At 49.7% G+C, this 14,706-nt stretch overlaps 1 protein-coding gene across 2 annotated transcripts in view; it reads right to left on the bottom strand.

The window, feature by feature from the left end:
* The window catches only part of ATL1 (atlastin GTPase 1), a 48,399-nt gene that overhangs the window by 20,281 nt on the left and 13,412 nt on the right, over positions 1–14,706 (bottom strand). For both annotated transcript variants that reach the window (XM_034768885.1, XM_034768886.1), the window contains exons 2-6: positions 11,273–11,520; positions 9,879–10,013; positions 8,247–8,351; positions 6,470–6,520; positions 4,145–4,201 (exon numbers count right to left, since the gene is read on the bottom strand). In XM_034768885.1, the coding sequence (XP_034624776.1) occupies positions 4,145–4,201; positions 6,470–6,520; positions 8,247–8,351; positions 9,879–10,013; positions 11,273–11,520 (596 nt within the window). The remainder of the gene's footprint in view (positions 1–4,144; positions 4,202–6,469; positions 6,521–8,246; positions 8,352–9,878; positions 10,014–11,272; positions 11,521–14,706) is intronic.

Raw genomic sequence — 14,706 nt, 5'->3', positions numbered from 1 at the left:
CCCAAGCATGTGCTTGGTCAGATGGTGCCTGGAGCCGGCCCTGTATATATCTAATGGCCAGCTGAGGCTCTAGATTGAAAAGCACTGCCAATTATTTGGGCACTTCCTGTCCTACCTAGAATGTGAGCATTTGGATAGAACAATAGGTAGGCGCATATTCTGCAAAAGTTAAAGGAAGTTTGCTAACCAGCACAAAGGGAACAAGATCCCTAACTTCAGCCACAGTTAGTTTTATCCTATGGGAAATTAACAGCTTTGAAAAAAAAATTTCAGCCTCGACTGGGCATCTTTCCAAGCTGCCTCTTAATGAGAAACATATGTAGCATGAGAGGATAAATATGAAAGCACTGAGTTTTGTAATCTTTATTGAGGCAGCCAAAGTTTCTGTTCAAGAAATAAATAAATGCCAATGTGGTCAAGTTACAATTGTTTCAAAAAATAATTTTCAAGGCATGTCCTGCATTCAAGATCTGATTTACACAGCACGTACCTAAGCGACTGAGTACGTGACTGGGGTTTGGAGAGACAGGCAGTTGCATGCGGAAGCCAAACACGGCCCTGCAGAAATGCCAGGGTTGCTCTCGCACAGATGAACAAACAGGGTCAATAGCTGGAAATATGTTTATTGGAAATGCAGAGAAAAAACGGCTGTTGCTTAAAATAAAAATTAGACCGAGAGCGAGCGAGCAAGAAAGAGACCTCTTTCCCTCCTTATTCTCTCTCCATAAAGCATTGTCTTCAGCGAGAAAGTGAGACATAAAATTGACAACTGCTACGAACATTACAATCTGTGAAAAACGTATGTATCTGTCTATTTCAGACTACACCCTTCTCCAAGGTTATGGCGACACAGCAAGGGAAGGTATGACTGTAGCATGGGTAGGCGTAGCCCCACTAGCTTTAATCTAGCTAGCATAGGTAACAATAGTGTAGCCATAGCAGCAGATGCTAGCAACCAGAGAACATACTGAGGGTCCCCAGTGGGCTTGTACTTCGATTGCTACCCTGTGCCGCCACATCCTCATTACTATTGTTAACGGTGCTAAACTGATGCTAGCACAGGTCAGCCTACCCATGCTACAGTCACCTTCGCTTGTAGTTCAGATAATCCTCTGGCACGCCTCTGTAACAAGACCCGTTTTCACAAATAGGTTACACACGCTCTGTACTCTGACTCCGATTCAGAAGTCATTGTGTGTTTTCAGCACGGTGGCCCGAGGCGCCCCAGCTTTGTTGCACTTCAGGCCAGTTCAAGCTGTACACCAAGAGTGACACCTTTCCCAGAGGCAGCAAGTCAGTCAGGCAGCTCCGTTTAAGCAGGGCCTCAAGGCTTTTCTCAGCTACCACTTCATTCTTGCCCATATTTCCTTACGTACGCTGGTTCCCAGAGCTTCACGCACAGAGTCCTCCATTTTAAGGCCAGAAGGGACCCCTGTAATCCAGTCTGACCATCTGTGTACCCCAGGCCACAGAACCTCCCCCAGTGCCTTCAGAAAGACTGACAATCTCAAAGTGATGGGGAATCTCCCACATCCCTAGGTTAAGTTGTTCCAATGGTTAATTTACCCTCAGTATTAAAAATAAATAAACTTTGCACCTTATTTTTAGTCAGAATTTGTCTAGCATCAGCTTCCAGCCATTAGATCTAATTATGTTTTTTAATGCTAGACTGAAGAGCCATTTACTATCAGAAATCTCTTCCCATGTAGGTACTTGTAAACCATGATCAACTCCCCTCTTAATCGTCTCTTGGAGGAACTAAATGGATGCAGCTTGTGAAGTCTCTCACTGTAAGGCAGGTTTTCCAGACTCTGTCATTTTTGTTGCTCTTTTCTGAACCCTTTCCAGTATTTCAACATCCTTTTTGAAGTGTGGACACTGGAACTTACCAAACACTGTCTCCAGGAATGGCCCCACTAATGCTGTATTCAGAGGTAACACCAGCTCCTTACTCCTGCTTCATGTTCCCCTGCTTACACATCCCAGGACTGCGTTCATCTTCTTACATAAAGCATCACATGGGGAGTTTGTGTTCAATTCATTATCTACCATTACCCTTAAATCGTTTTCAGTGTCACTACATTCCAGGATGCTGTGTCCCATCTGGGTTATCTACCTTATTTATTCCTAGATGCCTGCCCTGGAATTTGGCTGCATTAAAATGCAGGTTGTTCGAATGAGCCTATCTTACCAAGCGATCCAGGTCGAGCAGAATAGCTGCCCAACCCCCATCCTTATTTATCTCTCCCCACCAATTTGTGTGTTGTCTGCAAGTTTTACCAGTAGTCAATTTCCATTTTCTTCCAGATCATTGATGAAGATATTGAACAGCACTGAGCCAAGAATCCCTCCCTGCTGATCCCACTAGAAAGACCCCCACAGGATGATATTCCCTATTTACAATTACTTTTTGTGATCTGTCAGCGAACCGGTTTTTATCCAGTGAATAGGCACTATGCTCATTTTGTATAGCGCTCATTTTTTACAATGAGAACGGCTCCTGGGACTAAGTCAATGTCTTACAGAAGCCTGAGCCTATGAGGTCCACACAGTGGTACCCTTTGCTGGGCTCCTAAATCCCGCCCTCTGTCCCCACATCAGTGCTGCACCCCACCTCTAATGCTACAAAAATCTGCTCCCACCTCCTGCACCGCTTTCCAGCCACACGAGCGGGTCAACTGACGTGCTCCCCCAGAGCCGGAACCAAAGGAGTACGGCAATATGACTGGCTTTGCTCAAAGACAAAGACAGACTGGGTAGGCTGCAGATTTAAGGAACTGCTAAGCAACCGCCTCATTATTAGCATCTGTAGCAGCTGCCGGATGGATCAGCTTCTCCACCCCCGCCGCATCTGCTTTTTATTTATTCATTCACGTTTGCTTCCAGTCGGAGCGGCCTGTGAAAGCAGGTAATCCTCTCACTGCGCCATTCACTCCTCTGGCATCTCTTGCCAGCTAAAGAGGCTAGAGACACATCCTCCGACTTTCTCCGTTTAAAGTGCCTGCTTTATTTCGAGTGGGAAATGGAAGTACAAATAAAACTGTTTCTTACCTGTGAACGGAATCGCCTTTAAATTGATCTTTTCCATAGATCTACCCTTTCAGGCTACGTCTACACGACCCGCCTGAATCGGCGGGTCGAAATCGATCTCTCAGGGATTGAATTATGGGACGCGACAATCGATCCCCGAATCGAAGCTTGTACTCCACCAGGGGAGGTAGGAGTAAGCGCCATCGATGGGAGAGCCGCGGAGGTCGATTTGCCGCCGTCCTCACAGCGGGGTAAGTCGGCTCCGATACGTCGAATTCAGCTACGCTATCCGCGTAGCTGAATTTGCGTATCTTAAATCGAACCCCCCCCTTCTCCCCCAATAGAGTGAGGACGTAGCCTCAGTCATCAGGAAGAATGTTTATTAAATTTAAGGCCCCTTATTCTGCAGGGCAGCAGAAATTCCACTGGAACCAAGGGACAGCCCGGAAGTGGGTTATAGTCTATACCTAGTCAGTGTTCTGATCCTGCCCGTGTGCTATGCTGTGCTGCCAGTGACGTTCCAGCTGATGATCCATCAATACATCAGCCTGATCTCAGTGCCTTGAATCCCACCGTCAGCCGAGGGACGGTACACTGTGCTGCCCTGGGGAAGCACTGCACTGACTACTGTTCCTGCTGTCTCACTCCCCGGGCTGGAGTGCTGCGGGAGAAGTGTGCTCTGCCACTGGGAAATTCATCCCCAGGCCTATGCACCGCTTACATCCTTAAAATAGGGCTCCGTTGGGACTTCAGTGGTGCACGGGGTGAATTCCATCCATGGGGCCTTTTGTCATTACAGCAAAGCCTCACGGGCCAATAGGCTCTGCCGGAGTCCCAGCCTGCCTTGTCCAGAATAGTGCCCAGGGGTCTGCAGGTTGGGGAGACTTTCATGGGGAAAACAGAGAGATCTTGGACTTTGCTAGAGAGCAGGGGAACAAGACGCCTTTCCTTGGTGCCTCTGCTCAGCAAGGTCTCACAGTGCCTTGATTTATTCGGGTTCCCTCGATCCCCGTATCGCAAACAGCAGTGACACCTGCTGGCGAGGCCAAAAGGTTCCTCTCAAAGCTAATCTCTGCTAGAGAATAACCTTAGCCGTGAAGGTCATGTTACTCACCTGGAAAGGTTTCAGGAAGGTTTCCTCCATGGCCAGCCTGCCGTATTCCGTAAAGAGCTGAAACGAGGAGCAAAACAAGGAGGGAACTCTTAGTTTCAAAGTCTATCGCGCAGTACAGCTGGTCTTGCGCCATGCAAGGGCTAGCGTCACTATTTGGTTTCTAGGTTTGGTGCTAACGGTGCCGTTTCCAGGGCTGTAGCTAAGGTCTGCTTGGTTGTGCACGTTCAGCTCGCAGTTTGGAGGTATATTAAGCTGCTGTTAATATCAGCTGTGTTCAGTTTTGGCGTACACGATCTCAGTATAGAATTCTTGGTTGCCAAATAAGTGTGTGTGTGTGGGGGGGGTGTTAATGTATAAATGGATTGAGTCTTCTGCTGGTTTGTGCGCTGGCATCCCCCAGTGCTTCCCATCCACACCAAATTGTCACCTGCCTGGAGCCTTGGACCATTTGAACACTGATGGAAATGAGATTAAGAAACAGGCATTCCCCCTGAGAGGACTGAATGCTGCAGCCTGTGCTCCAAACGTCCATTGGCTGAAGACTGTGGGATTAGCCCCAACATCTCCCTCAGGTTTCAGTTTGGATTTTTTTTTGGCATATGCTAGATTTGGAGGTTCTCCAAGCTTTGGCCTATTTCTTAACAGAGGCAAAATCTACTACATCACAAGTCCCTAAAAATGGATCCACATGCTAAAAAACCCAACCCCAAATGTTATTTCAAAATGAGCAGGTGTTTTGGGAGAGGGTGTCTTTTTTTAAAATATCAGCAGATATTTACCCTGTAAACTGGGCTGGCCAAAACAACGCAGAAACCATCATCCTGTGAGAAACCGGAGTTGTTCCAGGCTGATTTTGGCTTTTCTTTCTCTGCCCCCTCACCTAGTTTTCCAATAAGAAAATCCAAGCACACCAAACTACCCAAAGACTTCATCAGAGGATGGATGAGGCAGCCGTTACCAAAACATTCCACTCAGTACATGCCCCTAGACAACCAGGGCCATATGCCCAAAGTTTAATCAGCCCAGCAGCATTTGTGCCACCATTAGGGATCCCAGTTTCTGAAGTTATAACACCAGTATCCATCCTCCTCTCTGGGCTCTTTCAATGACCAGAAGGAGAATCTGCCACCCAGTGCTACGTAAACTGTATGACTGTTGTCAACTTTCCACTCATTATGGGCAAGACTGTGGAGATGGTGAGCTTCCACTCTCGGGTGTAGCCCCATCATCTGCGCTAGGGCTCCTCAGAGGAGTAAGGGCGCTTCAATCTGCTCCTATGAGTCTTTCCTGGATAATCTTTGTCTCCCTCTCAGCACATTGATCTGACCGGTGCTAACTGCTCTGAGGTACAATGGTGAAGGGTGGCAGTATAAAACCCTAAGGCAGATAGCTAACTATGAAACAATGGATATCTGAACCACAGACGTCCTTAATTCCCTCAGACCAAGGGATTTATAACTAACACAGCTGGTGGCTAGAAGTTGCCAATAAGCAGCTGCAGGATGAGCAGAACAATCCAGTACAGAGCACGCTTTTAGCAAGGTCTGGGGGCGGGGCACTCAAGTGCCCCAGAGAGCTTTGTGCCCCGTTTATTGAAAGCCAGATAGAAGTATCTCAGTCCCCGTGTCAGAAGAAGACTGAGCTGAGGAAATTGGCCTCCGCTTCCTTGGAATTGATTTTTACAGAGAAATTCAAAGCCACAGGCCCTCCTGAGTTCAGCAGCAAAAGGCTGGAGGGACAGGTACCCACAGAGCTAGAGGGCGGGAAATGCGCCACTTTGCCGATGCAGAAGCACAACATGACCACAGGGCTGGATTCAAACAGCCTCTCTGGTCTTTTGTTGCCTTGTTTTATCTTCTGGCTTTTCTCTCCATCCCTGAGTCTGTGCCCCAGTTTGCCCTCCACACACGCCATCCGACAAGCTACAAAAGAGGCTGGGTCAGAAATCTAGGTCTCCTTGCTGACCCCGCCATCTGCCGGCTCAGCCAGGACCTGCTCCTGTTCCCACGGAGACAATGGGAGTTCTGCCATTGACTTCTATGCTAGATGGACCAGGTCCAAAGTAGATGGGCTTAAATAGCTTAGAGGAAACAGGTCCCCCCCACCCCCCGTGACTGTTCCTAACTGCCCATTCACTGCAGAACAATAACCTCTATACCAGATGAGAGCCCTTTGTTTATTTTTTTAAATGCACGTTTCCAGTGCAGAAGGCAAGCAGGCCAAAATGAGGAGTTTTAGGACAAGCACCACCAATGAAAGCATGATAGATTAATGCCCCTCTTCTGCCCTCCCCCCCTTGCCCCGCCAAGAGCTCCAGGAGGTTACCTGTAAGTGCTGGAGATCATCTTCTTGAACGTTCTGGGATAAGTTGTACACCTGTATTTAAAAGGAAATGTTTAGAGGACTTAAAATGTCCTGCCCTTCCTGTACAGCCTTCACAATGGCCTTTCAATTAGCTACATTCTGACTCAAAACCAATATTACATTATTGATTTGTATTACAGGAGTGCCCAGAGCTGAGGCCCGTCAGGATGGGGCCCCGTTGTGCAAGACACTGTACAGACATAGTACGAGACTGTCCCTGTCCCAACGAGCGACCCGTCCAGCAGGTGCTCCTAGAGCCAACACACAGGAGAACAGCTGCTGCCCTACTGTTACACACACACACACACACACACACACACACTCACTCTCTTTCTCTCACTCTCTCTCTCTGCTCTTGACAATGCACCAGCAGTCTGCCACAGGCTGGGGCCCCAGGAGGTGTGGGCCAGGCACTTCGGCGGGTCTTGTTTCCCATTACTTGGGGCAGCAGCAGCTGAAGCTCCCTAAAAGTGGGGGGGCCACCGGCGCCTGAACCATGGCCCTGCCCCCGCGTGCCACCCCTTCCACCAAGATCCTGCCCCCGAGCCCCCACTCCTTCGCCCCAAGCTCCCCGCCCTCACGCCGCCCCACCCCCCAAGGCCCTGCTCCCGCATCTTCCCCTCAAAACTCCACCCCCCACTTGCTCCTCTCCTCCCCCAACACTGCTCGCCCTTATGGCTGGAAAAAAGTGATGGGGCCGTGGCCCCCTGCCCCCCCCCACCCCGTTCTGACACTCCTGATCTGGGGTATTGAGCCTGGCACCATTTTGGCTAGCACTGTCCCCCCGCCTCTGCTTGGTCTCCTGCAGGACCCCCGGGGCAGTGCCCACCTGCACAGGCAGGCTGGCTAGGGGCTAGAACAGTGAGCCTCTGGCAGCCTATGCCGAGATGTGTCACGATATGATAAACACCATCAGCTCATGGGAGTCGACCTATGGCCGCTTCCCCAAACCATCCCTCCTCAGCCCCTCCACGTTAATGGGGGAGATTATGTGGCCACCCGCTGTTGTTCCTGGCCCTGTGGTGCACTGAGTCAGAGATGAGGGCCCCAGGCACCTGACAGACTTCAGCCAGGTCCATCTGGGACTGGAGCACGTCTCAAGCAGGGGAAACGCATTCCTTCCCGGTGCCAGCGGCAGCCCTGCCTTCAGGGTCAAAATGGCGAGGAACCTACTTGAATTCTGGCCCATAGTTTGCAAGGTGCACTGGGAGCTCCCAGGATGAGCAGGGCTATAGACGGGGACGTGCGCAGGAATTTAAAATTGACCCCTTTTGGAGTGGCACGTTCTGTGCCCCTGCCGAGGCCCAGTGCCAGAGGAGCTCGCTCTCCCACCATCATTCCTATCGCTGTAGTCCCGGGGCGGGAGGAGCTGTCAGCTCCCACCACAGCCTTGGGGCCGGAGAAGTTCTGTGCCCCCAACGATTATTGGGGGGCCCAGGCCCCTGCTTGCCTCTCCTTGTAGCACTCCCCTGGCTATCCAATACAAGAGATGGTTGTTCTTAATTATCTAGAGGAGGATTCCTATAGCTGCAATACAGAACAGTTCCAGCAAAGAGACACAATTTAGATTTTCCTCACATCCTCCTCCAATCACGTGCCCATAAATGGGGCTGTCAGTGGGTCTCAGCTCCCCTAGAAGTCAGTGACTAGCAGTAGAGTTAAGCCAATAGCGGCAGTTTTTTAAAATCCCCACCCAGCATCCTTCAGCGAATGATGCATAGATTCATCGCTGTATTACCTGGATTGAGCTGATCATTGTGCTAAGGGCAAACACAGTGGCTGAATCCCGCAGAGTCGACTGGCTGTCAAACGTCCCCTGCGTGTCCATCAGTAGCACTGCAACCTGCAGAGCAGAGAGGTCGGAATTAGTGCTCTGCGCCCAATGGAGCTTTTCAATCAAACTGCTCTCCAGTGCCAAACCGTGGTGCAGAAAACCAAAACATGACTACACGATCTTGTTGGCTGTCTCACTACACACGCCTCGGGCTTGGAAGAAATGAAGCACACTGGAACAGAGAGGGAAACACAATCCCCAGTGACTTCTGATCTCCCGATGGCTCCAGGTTATGAAGAGAACACAACTAACTAAGCTTCATTAATTCCAGCCCAAAGAGGGATGGGCCTTTATTTTGGGAGGAACTTTTTAAAGCCATTTCCTGTAGCCAGGGATGTGTTGCCTTAATAATCCCATTCATTTCATATCTCAGGAGCCAAATATGGCAGCATGACCACACACAATATAGGGTCCAATCCAGTGCCCACAGATGCTTCCCACTGACTTCTCTGGGTGTTGGATTGGGCCTCTAGTGAGTGAAGATGTGCCATTCTCCAGCCAGTCCTACAGGAGAGCAGCAGTATTCTGCAAGGGACCTGGACCCAAGAATCATAAGAACGTAAGAACGGCCATACTGGGTCAGACTGACAGTGGCCAATACCAGGTGCCCCAGAGGGAATGAAAAGAACATGTAATCATCAAGTGATCCATCCCCTGTCGCCCATTCCCAGCTTCTGGCAAACAGAGACTAGTGACACTATCCTTGCCCATCCTGGCTAATAGCCACTGATGGACCTATCCTCCATGAACTTATCTAGTTCTTTTTTTGAACCCCGTTATAGTCTTGGCCTTCACAACATCCTCGGGCAGAGTTCCACAAGTTGACTGCGTTGTGTGAAGAAATACGTCCTTTTGTTTGTTTTAAACCTACTGCCTATTAATTTCAGTTGGTGACCCCTAGTTCTGGTGTTATGAGAAGGAGTAAATAACACTTCCTTATACCTATACCCCCTGATACTTAACACTTCCTTATTTACTTTCTCGACACCAGTCATGATTTTATAGACGTCTATCATATCCCCCCTTTGTTTTCTCTTTTCCAAGCTGAAAAGTCCCCGTTTTATTAATCTCTCCCCATACGGCAGCCGTTCCATACCCCTGATCATTTTTGTTGCCCTTTTCTGAACGTTTTCCAATGCCAATATATCTTTTTTGAGATGGGGCCACCACATCTGCATTCCCTATTCAAGGTGTGGGTTTATATAGAGGCAAGAGGATATTTTCGGTCTTATTATCTATCCCTTTCTTAATGATTCCCAACAGTCTGTTCGCTTTTTTGACCAGCCATGGGACTCCTGAAAGCAGTAGAGATATAGTATGTAACAGAGATTGTTCTTGCTCTTGGGATAGAGACTTAGATATTGTAGCAATGGATGCATTAGAAATTGCTGAGATCTAAGTGATATGGCATCAAAGACCATCTAAAGGGATGCTTATCTAGGAAGAAACAGAGCAGCCATGTTAGAGTTCAGGGTAGGGGAACCCAAAGGCAGCCCCCGAACAAAGGGATGTGCTGGCACCGGGCACCCCGCGTACCTTTTTACCGTCCGGTTTGTCCACAAGAAAGAGTTCACTCCATATCTGAATGCCAGTCGTCTCCCGCTCAGACCCTCCTCGCCACGAGAAGCCCGTCAGCGGTTCGTTGTAATCGCCGAGCCAGTCAATGGTTTCCTGAGAGTGGGGAGAGAATGCATTACCACAGCCCGCGCCCCTGGGTTCTTCTCTCACCTGTGCTGCCTCCATCCCACGGTTACTCACACCGGAGGTTTCCTAGCAGGAAGCAAAGATTTCGCGGCCTCCCCATTCAGTTCTTTTGATCAGCTGGACATGAAGAGGCATCTGAAGGATGGGCCCAAATCCAGGAGTCCCTCCCCAGTCACTGTGACAAAGCAGTGGCCAACAAGGATTGCACGCTTGCTGCTGATCCATGCCAGGTCCAGTCGGAACCCAGACTGGGAAGAACTCAGATCCACCTGTTCCGAAATCACAGGCCCCGACACCTGAGCTAACAGAGACTCTCAACAGCAGTATGGTACTGACAGCATGCCCCTGAGCAGTACTGATTCGGTCCAGTAGAGGACAGTGGTACACTTACACCATAGCAAGTATACAACAGGACTTAGGAAAACTAAGGGCCAGATTGTTCACGACGCCCCATTCGAGGTCAGGCACAAGGGAGCGGCAGGGAGTCAGCTATGGGTCCCTGCTCAAGCACCAGCCGACCCCGAAGGAATTTAGAACAGCTGAGGTGCTGTTCTAACTTACACCATTCCTCCTTGGGCTCCTGGTGATGGCTGTGCTCTTCCCCGACTTGCAGTCCCCTACCGCAGACCCATCTTCCAGGAGGTCCTCCTGGCTCTACTCCCCCATCCAACAGGCTGTATCCCCCTGCTCATATCCCTAAAGACTCGCACTACCAGGGCAAGAGTACAGAGAAAGTGGAAGTTGGCACAGGACCGGGCAGCCTGAGGTCCCTTGGCAGCCGCCAGCGGAGGGCAATGCCGCACAGCGTTCTCCGCTCAACACAGCGCAGCTTGGGGCCCTGCCGGCTGCATCAAAGGAACCTGCACCGCCCATCAGGGAGCATGCACTGGGATTGCACCGGCCCTCTAGTTAGGGAAGGGTACCAGCCTTCCAGAAAAATGCCTCATCGGCTGGGAGCCCAGACTACCATGGAGCTCAGATCTGGATATAGACCTGAAACCAAACTCCCCCGCTGTCACGGGGAATTCAAATCCCAGCAGGGGCCCATTATAGAGGGCAGCCCAAGTGCCCCCAAAGTGAATCCAGGCTTGTGGCTCAGACCCCGCTCCAGTTTGCATGGGAGGGAGGTGTCATACCAGAGCAATGAGAAACCCTGCACAGCGAACCACACCACGACTCCAGGACGGCACAAGGAGACGTTAGTTACATCATGGCTGTACTTGTACCTTGTTGTACATGTATCTCAGCATGAAATCCATCAGGAACGATTTTCCTTTCCTGAAAGCTCCAGCGACAGACACAGCAACTACCTCTTTATCTCTCATGGCCTCCGAGAGCAGAATGCGGTTCAGCGCGGCCTCGTCCAGCTCAAAGGAATGGTCATCTTTAACAATGAGCACCTGGACTGGCCCCGCCTTCTTCACAGCCTCCTCCTCTTCAGAGCTCCACTCGTAATTCTTTTCTGAAAAGCCACCTTGTAAAAATAAACAAATAAACAAATAAAAACCCAAGAGCTGGTACCAACATGTTCAGAAATTAAACGGTGTTTCATTGGCTAGAGATAGGGCCCTACCACATTCACGGTCCATTTTGGTCATAGAATTTAAAAAATCATAAATTTCATGATTTCAGCTATTTAAATCTGAAATTTCCCAGTGTTGTAATTGTCGGGGTCCTGACCCAAAAGGGAGTTGGGGGGAGGGCGCATGGTTGTAAGGGAGGTTGCGGAACTGCTCCCCTTACTTCTGCGCTGCTGCTGGCGGTGACACTCCCTTCAGAGCTGGGCAGCTGGAGAGCAGCGGTTGCTGGCTGGGAGCTCTGAAGGCAGAGCCGCCACCGGTGGCAGCATAGAAGTAAGGGTGGCATGGTGTGGTATTGCCAACCTTACTTATCCACTGCTGCTGGCAGGGTGCTGCCTTCAGAGCTGGGTGCCTGGCCAACAGCCGCCGCTCTCCAGTTGCCCAGCTCTGAAGGCAGTGCAGAAATTAGGGTGGCAATACTGCAACTCCCCTAAAATAACCTTGTGACCCCCCTGCAAGTCCCTTTTGGCCAGGACCCCCAATTTGAGAAACGCTGGTCTCCCCCATGAAATCTGTATAGTATTGGGTAATAGCACACAAAAGACCAGATTTCACGGGGGGAGACCAGATTTTACGGTCCGTGACACATTTTTCATGGTCATGAATTTGGTAGGGCCCTAGCTATAAAAGATGCCAGGATGGGGCCAATACACTTTTGCCAGGCTTGCCAAATACCGAATACCACTCCTGAAATCTCCTCTGGTACCGTTAGGAACACAGCTGCTCAGACATGATGTAAATTCTGATCAAAACCACCCAGTGCTGCTCTTCCGTAATGAAATTCAGCCTTGGCAGAATGCCCTTGGCAAAGCACATGCCGATGCATCACTTCAGTCCCTGTGGTGGGGGTGTACTACACCTTTAAGGGGCAGTCTGGGTGCAATCAGGAGGAAGCCTAGAAATAGGAACTGTGCCAGCCGGGGTCGGTTTGGAGGTCTTCCTAAAGGGAACATGTTTTTTGTTAGTGTGGTTTTTGGTCTCCCCCTTCTCAGATCCTGGACACTCCCACTTCGGTCTCTGAAACAGCAGGACTTATGTGGTGCACGGGCCTTGTGTATAGAGGTGAATTTCATCTGTACTGCCGAGCTCTGAGCACCAGCCAGCCTTGCAACATTGCTCCATCCTTCTGGGGTTAACAACCCACTGGAGAGATGGAGAATTGACGAGGCCAGTCGTGCTGCAGCCGAGGCGCTCACCAGCAGCCAGGGCACTCACCGTTTCTGGGCAGGCTCGATAAATGGCAGCACGCCAGCTACACCGTCCCCATGATTCTCCAAGACAATGGCATTAAGAGAATACAAGCTTTTAACGTTCAGCTCGGGATGCTCTGCGCACGTCCAGCAGTTATGGGGAAGACAGCACTATCAGGACAGCCATCCGCAGAGAACACGGCCATGGCGAGATGGAAGCTTATCGGCCACTCCTCTTTCACCATCCACAGGCTGCTCTTCACAGAAAGAAATCTGGGGTGATTGCCACAGCCCTCCGCTCACCTCCGGCCATGTAAATTCTCCTGGATAGCAGGGAAGGACCCTGTGAGCCAAATGTCCTTCCAGACCTCTCTGAGAAGTTCGTGGTTAAGGTTGCATGGGCTGTTCTAATGCCCTTGCGTCAAGAATTTTAAACACGGTGGCCTAAAGTTAGGCTCCTAGTCCCCACTTGGGTGCCTATAAAAGTGGCCTGATTTTCAAAAGTGCTCAGCTCCCATTGATTTCAAAGGAAAGGAGCTACATTCTACACATGCTTAAAGATGGTCTGGAAAAGGCAGAAAAAAAATCTTCTTGTGCTTCTTTATAAAGAAGGCCTAAAAGGCTGTCTTGTTTCCACCCCGCCCCGCCCCCACTTCTTTTGTGCCTTAGATATAAATAACAAATAAATAAATGACTGCCTTGAAAGGAGTACTGCAGAACAGGACCTGGGGGTTGTAGTGGATCACAAACTAAAAATGAGTCAACAATGGAACACTGTTGCAAAAAAAGCGAACATCATTCTTGGATGTATTAGCAGGAGTGTTGTTAGCAAGACACAAGAAGTAATTCTTCTGCTCTACTCTGCGCTGATACGGGCTCAGCTGGAGTATTGTGTCCAGTTCTGGGCACAACGCTTTGGGAAAGATGTGGACAAACTGGAGAAAGTCCAGAGAAGAGCAACAAAAATGATTAAAGATCTAGAAAACATGACCTCTGAGGGAAGTTTGAAAAAATTGGGTTTGTTTAGTCTAGAGAAGAGAAGACTGAGGAGGGACATGATAACAGTCATCAAGTACGTAAAAGGTTGTTATAAAGACGAAGGTGATAAATTGTTCTCCTTAACCACTCAGAACAAGACAAGGAGTAATGGGCTTAAATTGCAGCAAGGGAGATTCAGATAAAACATTAGGAAAAGCTTCCTAACTGTCAAGGTGGTTAAGCACTGGAATAAATTGCCTAGGGAGGTTGTGGAATGCCGTCATTGGAGGTTTTTAAGAGCAGGTTAGACAAACACCTGTCAGAGATGGTCTAAACCATGATTTGAGGACTTCAGTAACTCAGCCAGAGGTTAGGGGTCTATTTCAGGAGTGGGTGAGGTTCTGTGGCCTGCAATGTGCAGGAGGTCAGACAGATGATCATGATGATCCCTTCTGGCCCTAAAATCAATGAGTCCGATTAAAGGCTGCCTGAGACCTTTAAAACTCCTCCTCTGGTGAGAGAGAGGAGTGAGAGACGAGGTGCCGCAAGGCTAGTGTTAGACAGGAGCTAGGCTTCTCCAGGGTGAGAGGCTGCTCTCCTCCCTACAGGGAAAACAACCAAACCTGAGTGCCTGTTATGGGGAATGACTGACACCCCGGGACCTAACAGGACAACACTCCCCAAGAGGGGGCTGGAAAAGGTACCCTCTTTGTTTTGTGTTTGTGGATTTGTTTCTTTTGTTTGGCGGAGGAGTGCTCCTTGGGTCTGCCGCTGGCCTACCTTGATAACATTGATAAATAAACCCAGAGGGGGAGACAAAGGGTATGTCTACACTACCCGCCAGATCGGTGGGTAGTGATCGATCTATTGAGGATTGATTTATCGCATCTAGTGTAGACGCGATAAAATCGA

This window comes from Trachemys scripta, chromosome 4 (assembly GCF_013100865.1).
Source record: "Trachemys scripta elegans isolate TJP31775 chromosome 4, CAS_Tse_1.0, whole genome shotgun sequence".
Taxonomy (NCBI): Eukaryota; Metazoa; Chordata; order Testudines; family Emydidae; genus Trachemys; species Trachemys scripta.
The sequence above is the reverse complement of the archived record's forward strand: the minus strand, read 5'-3'. Positions and strand labels throughout refer to the sequence as shown.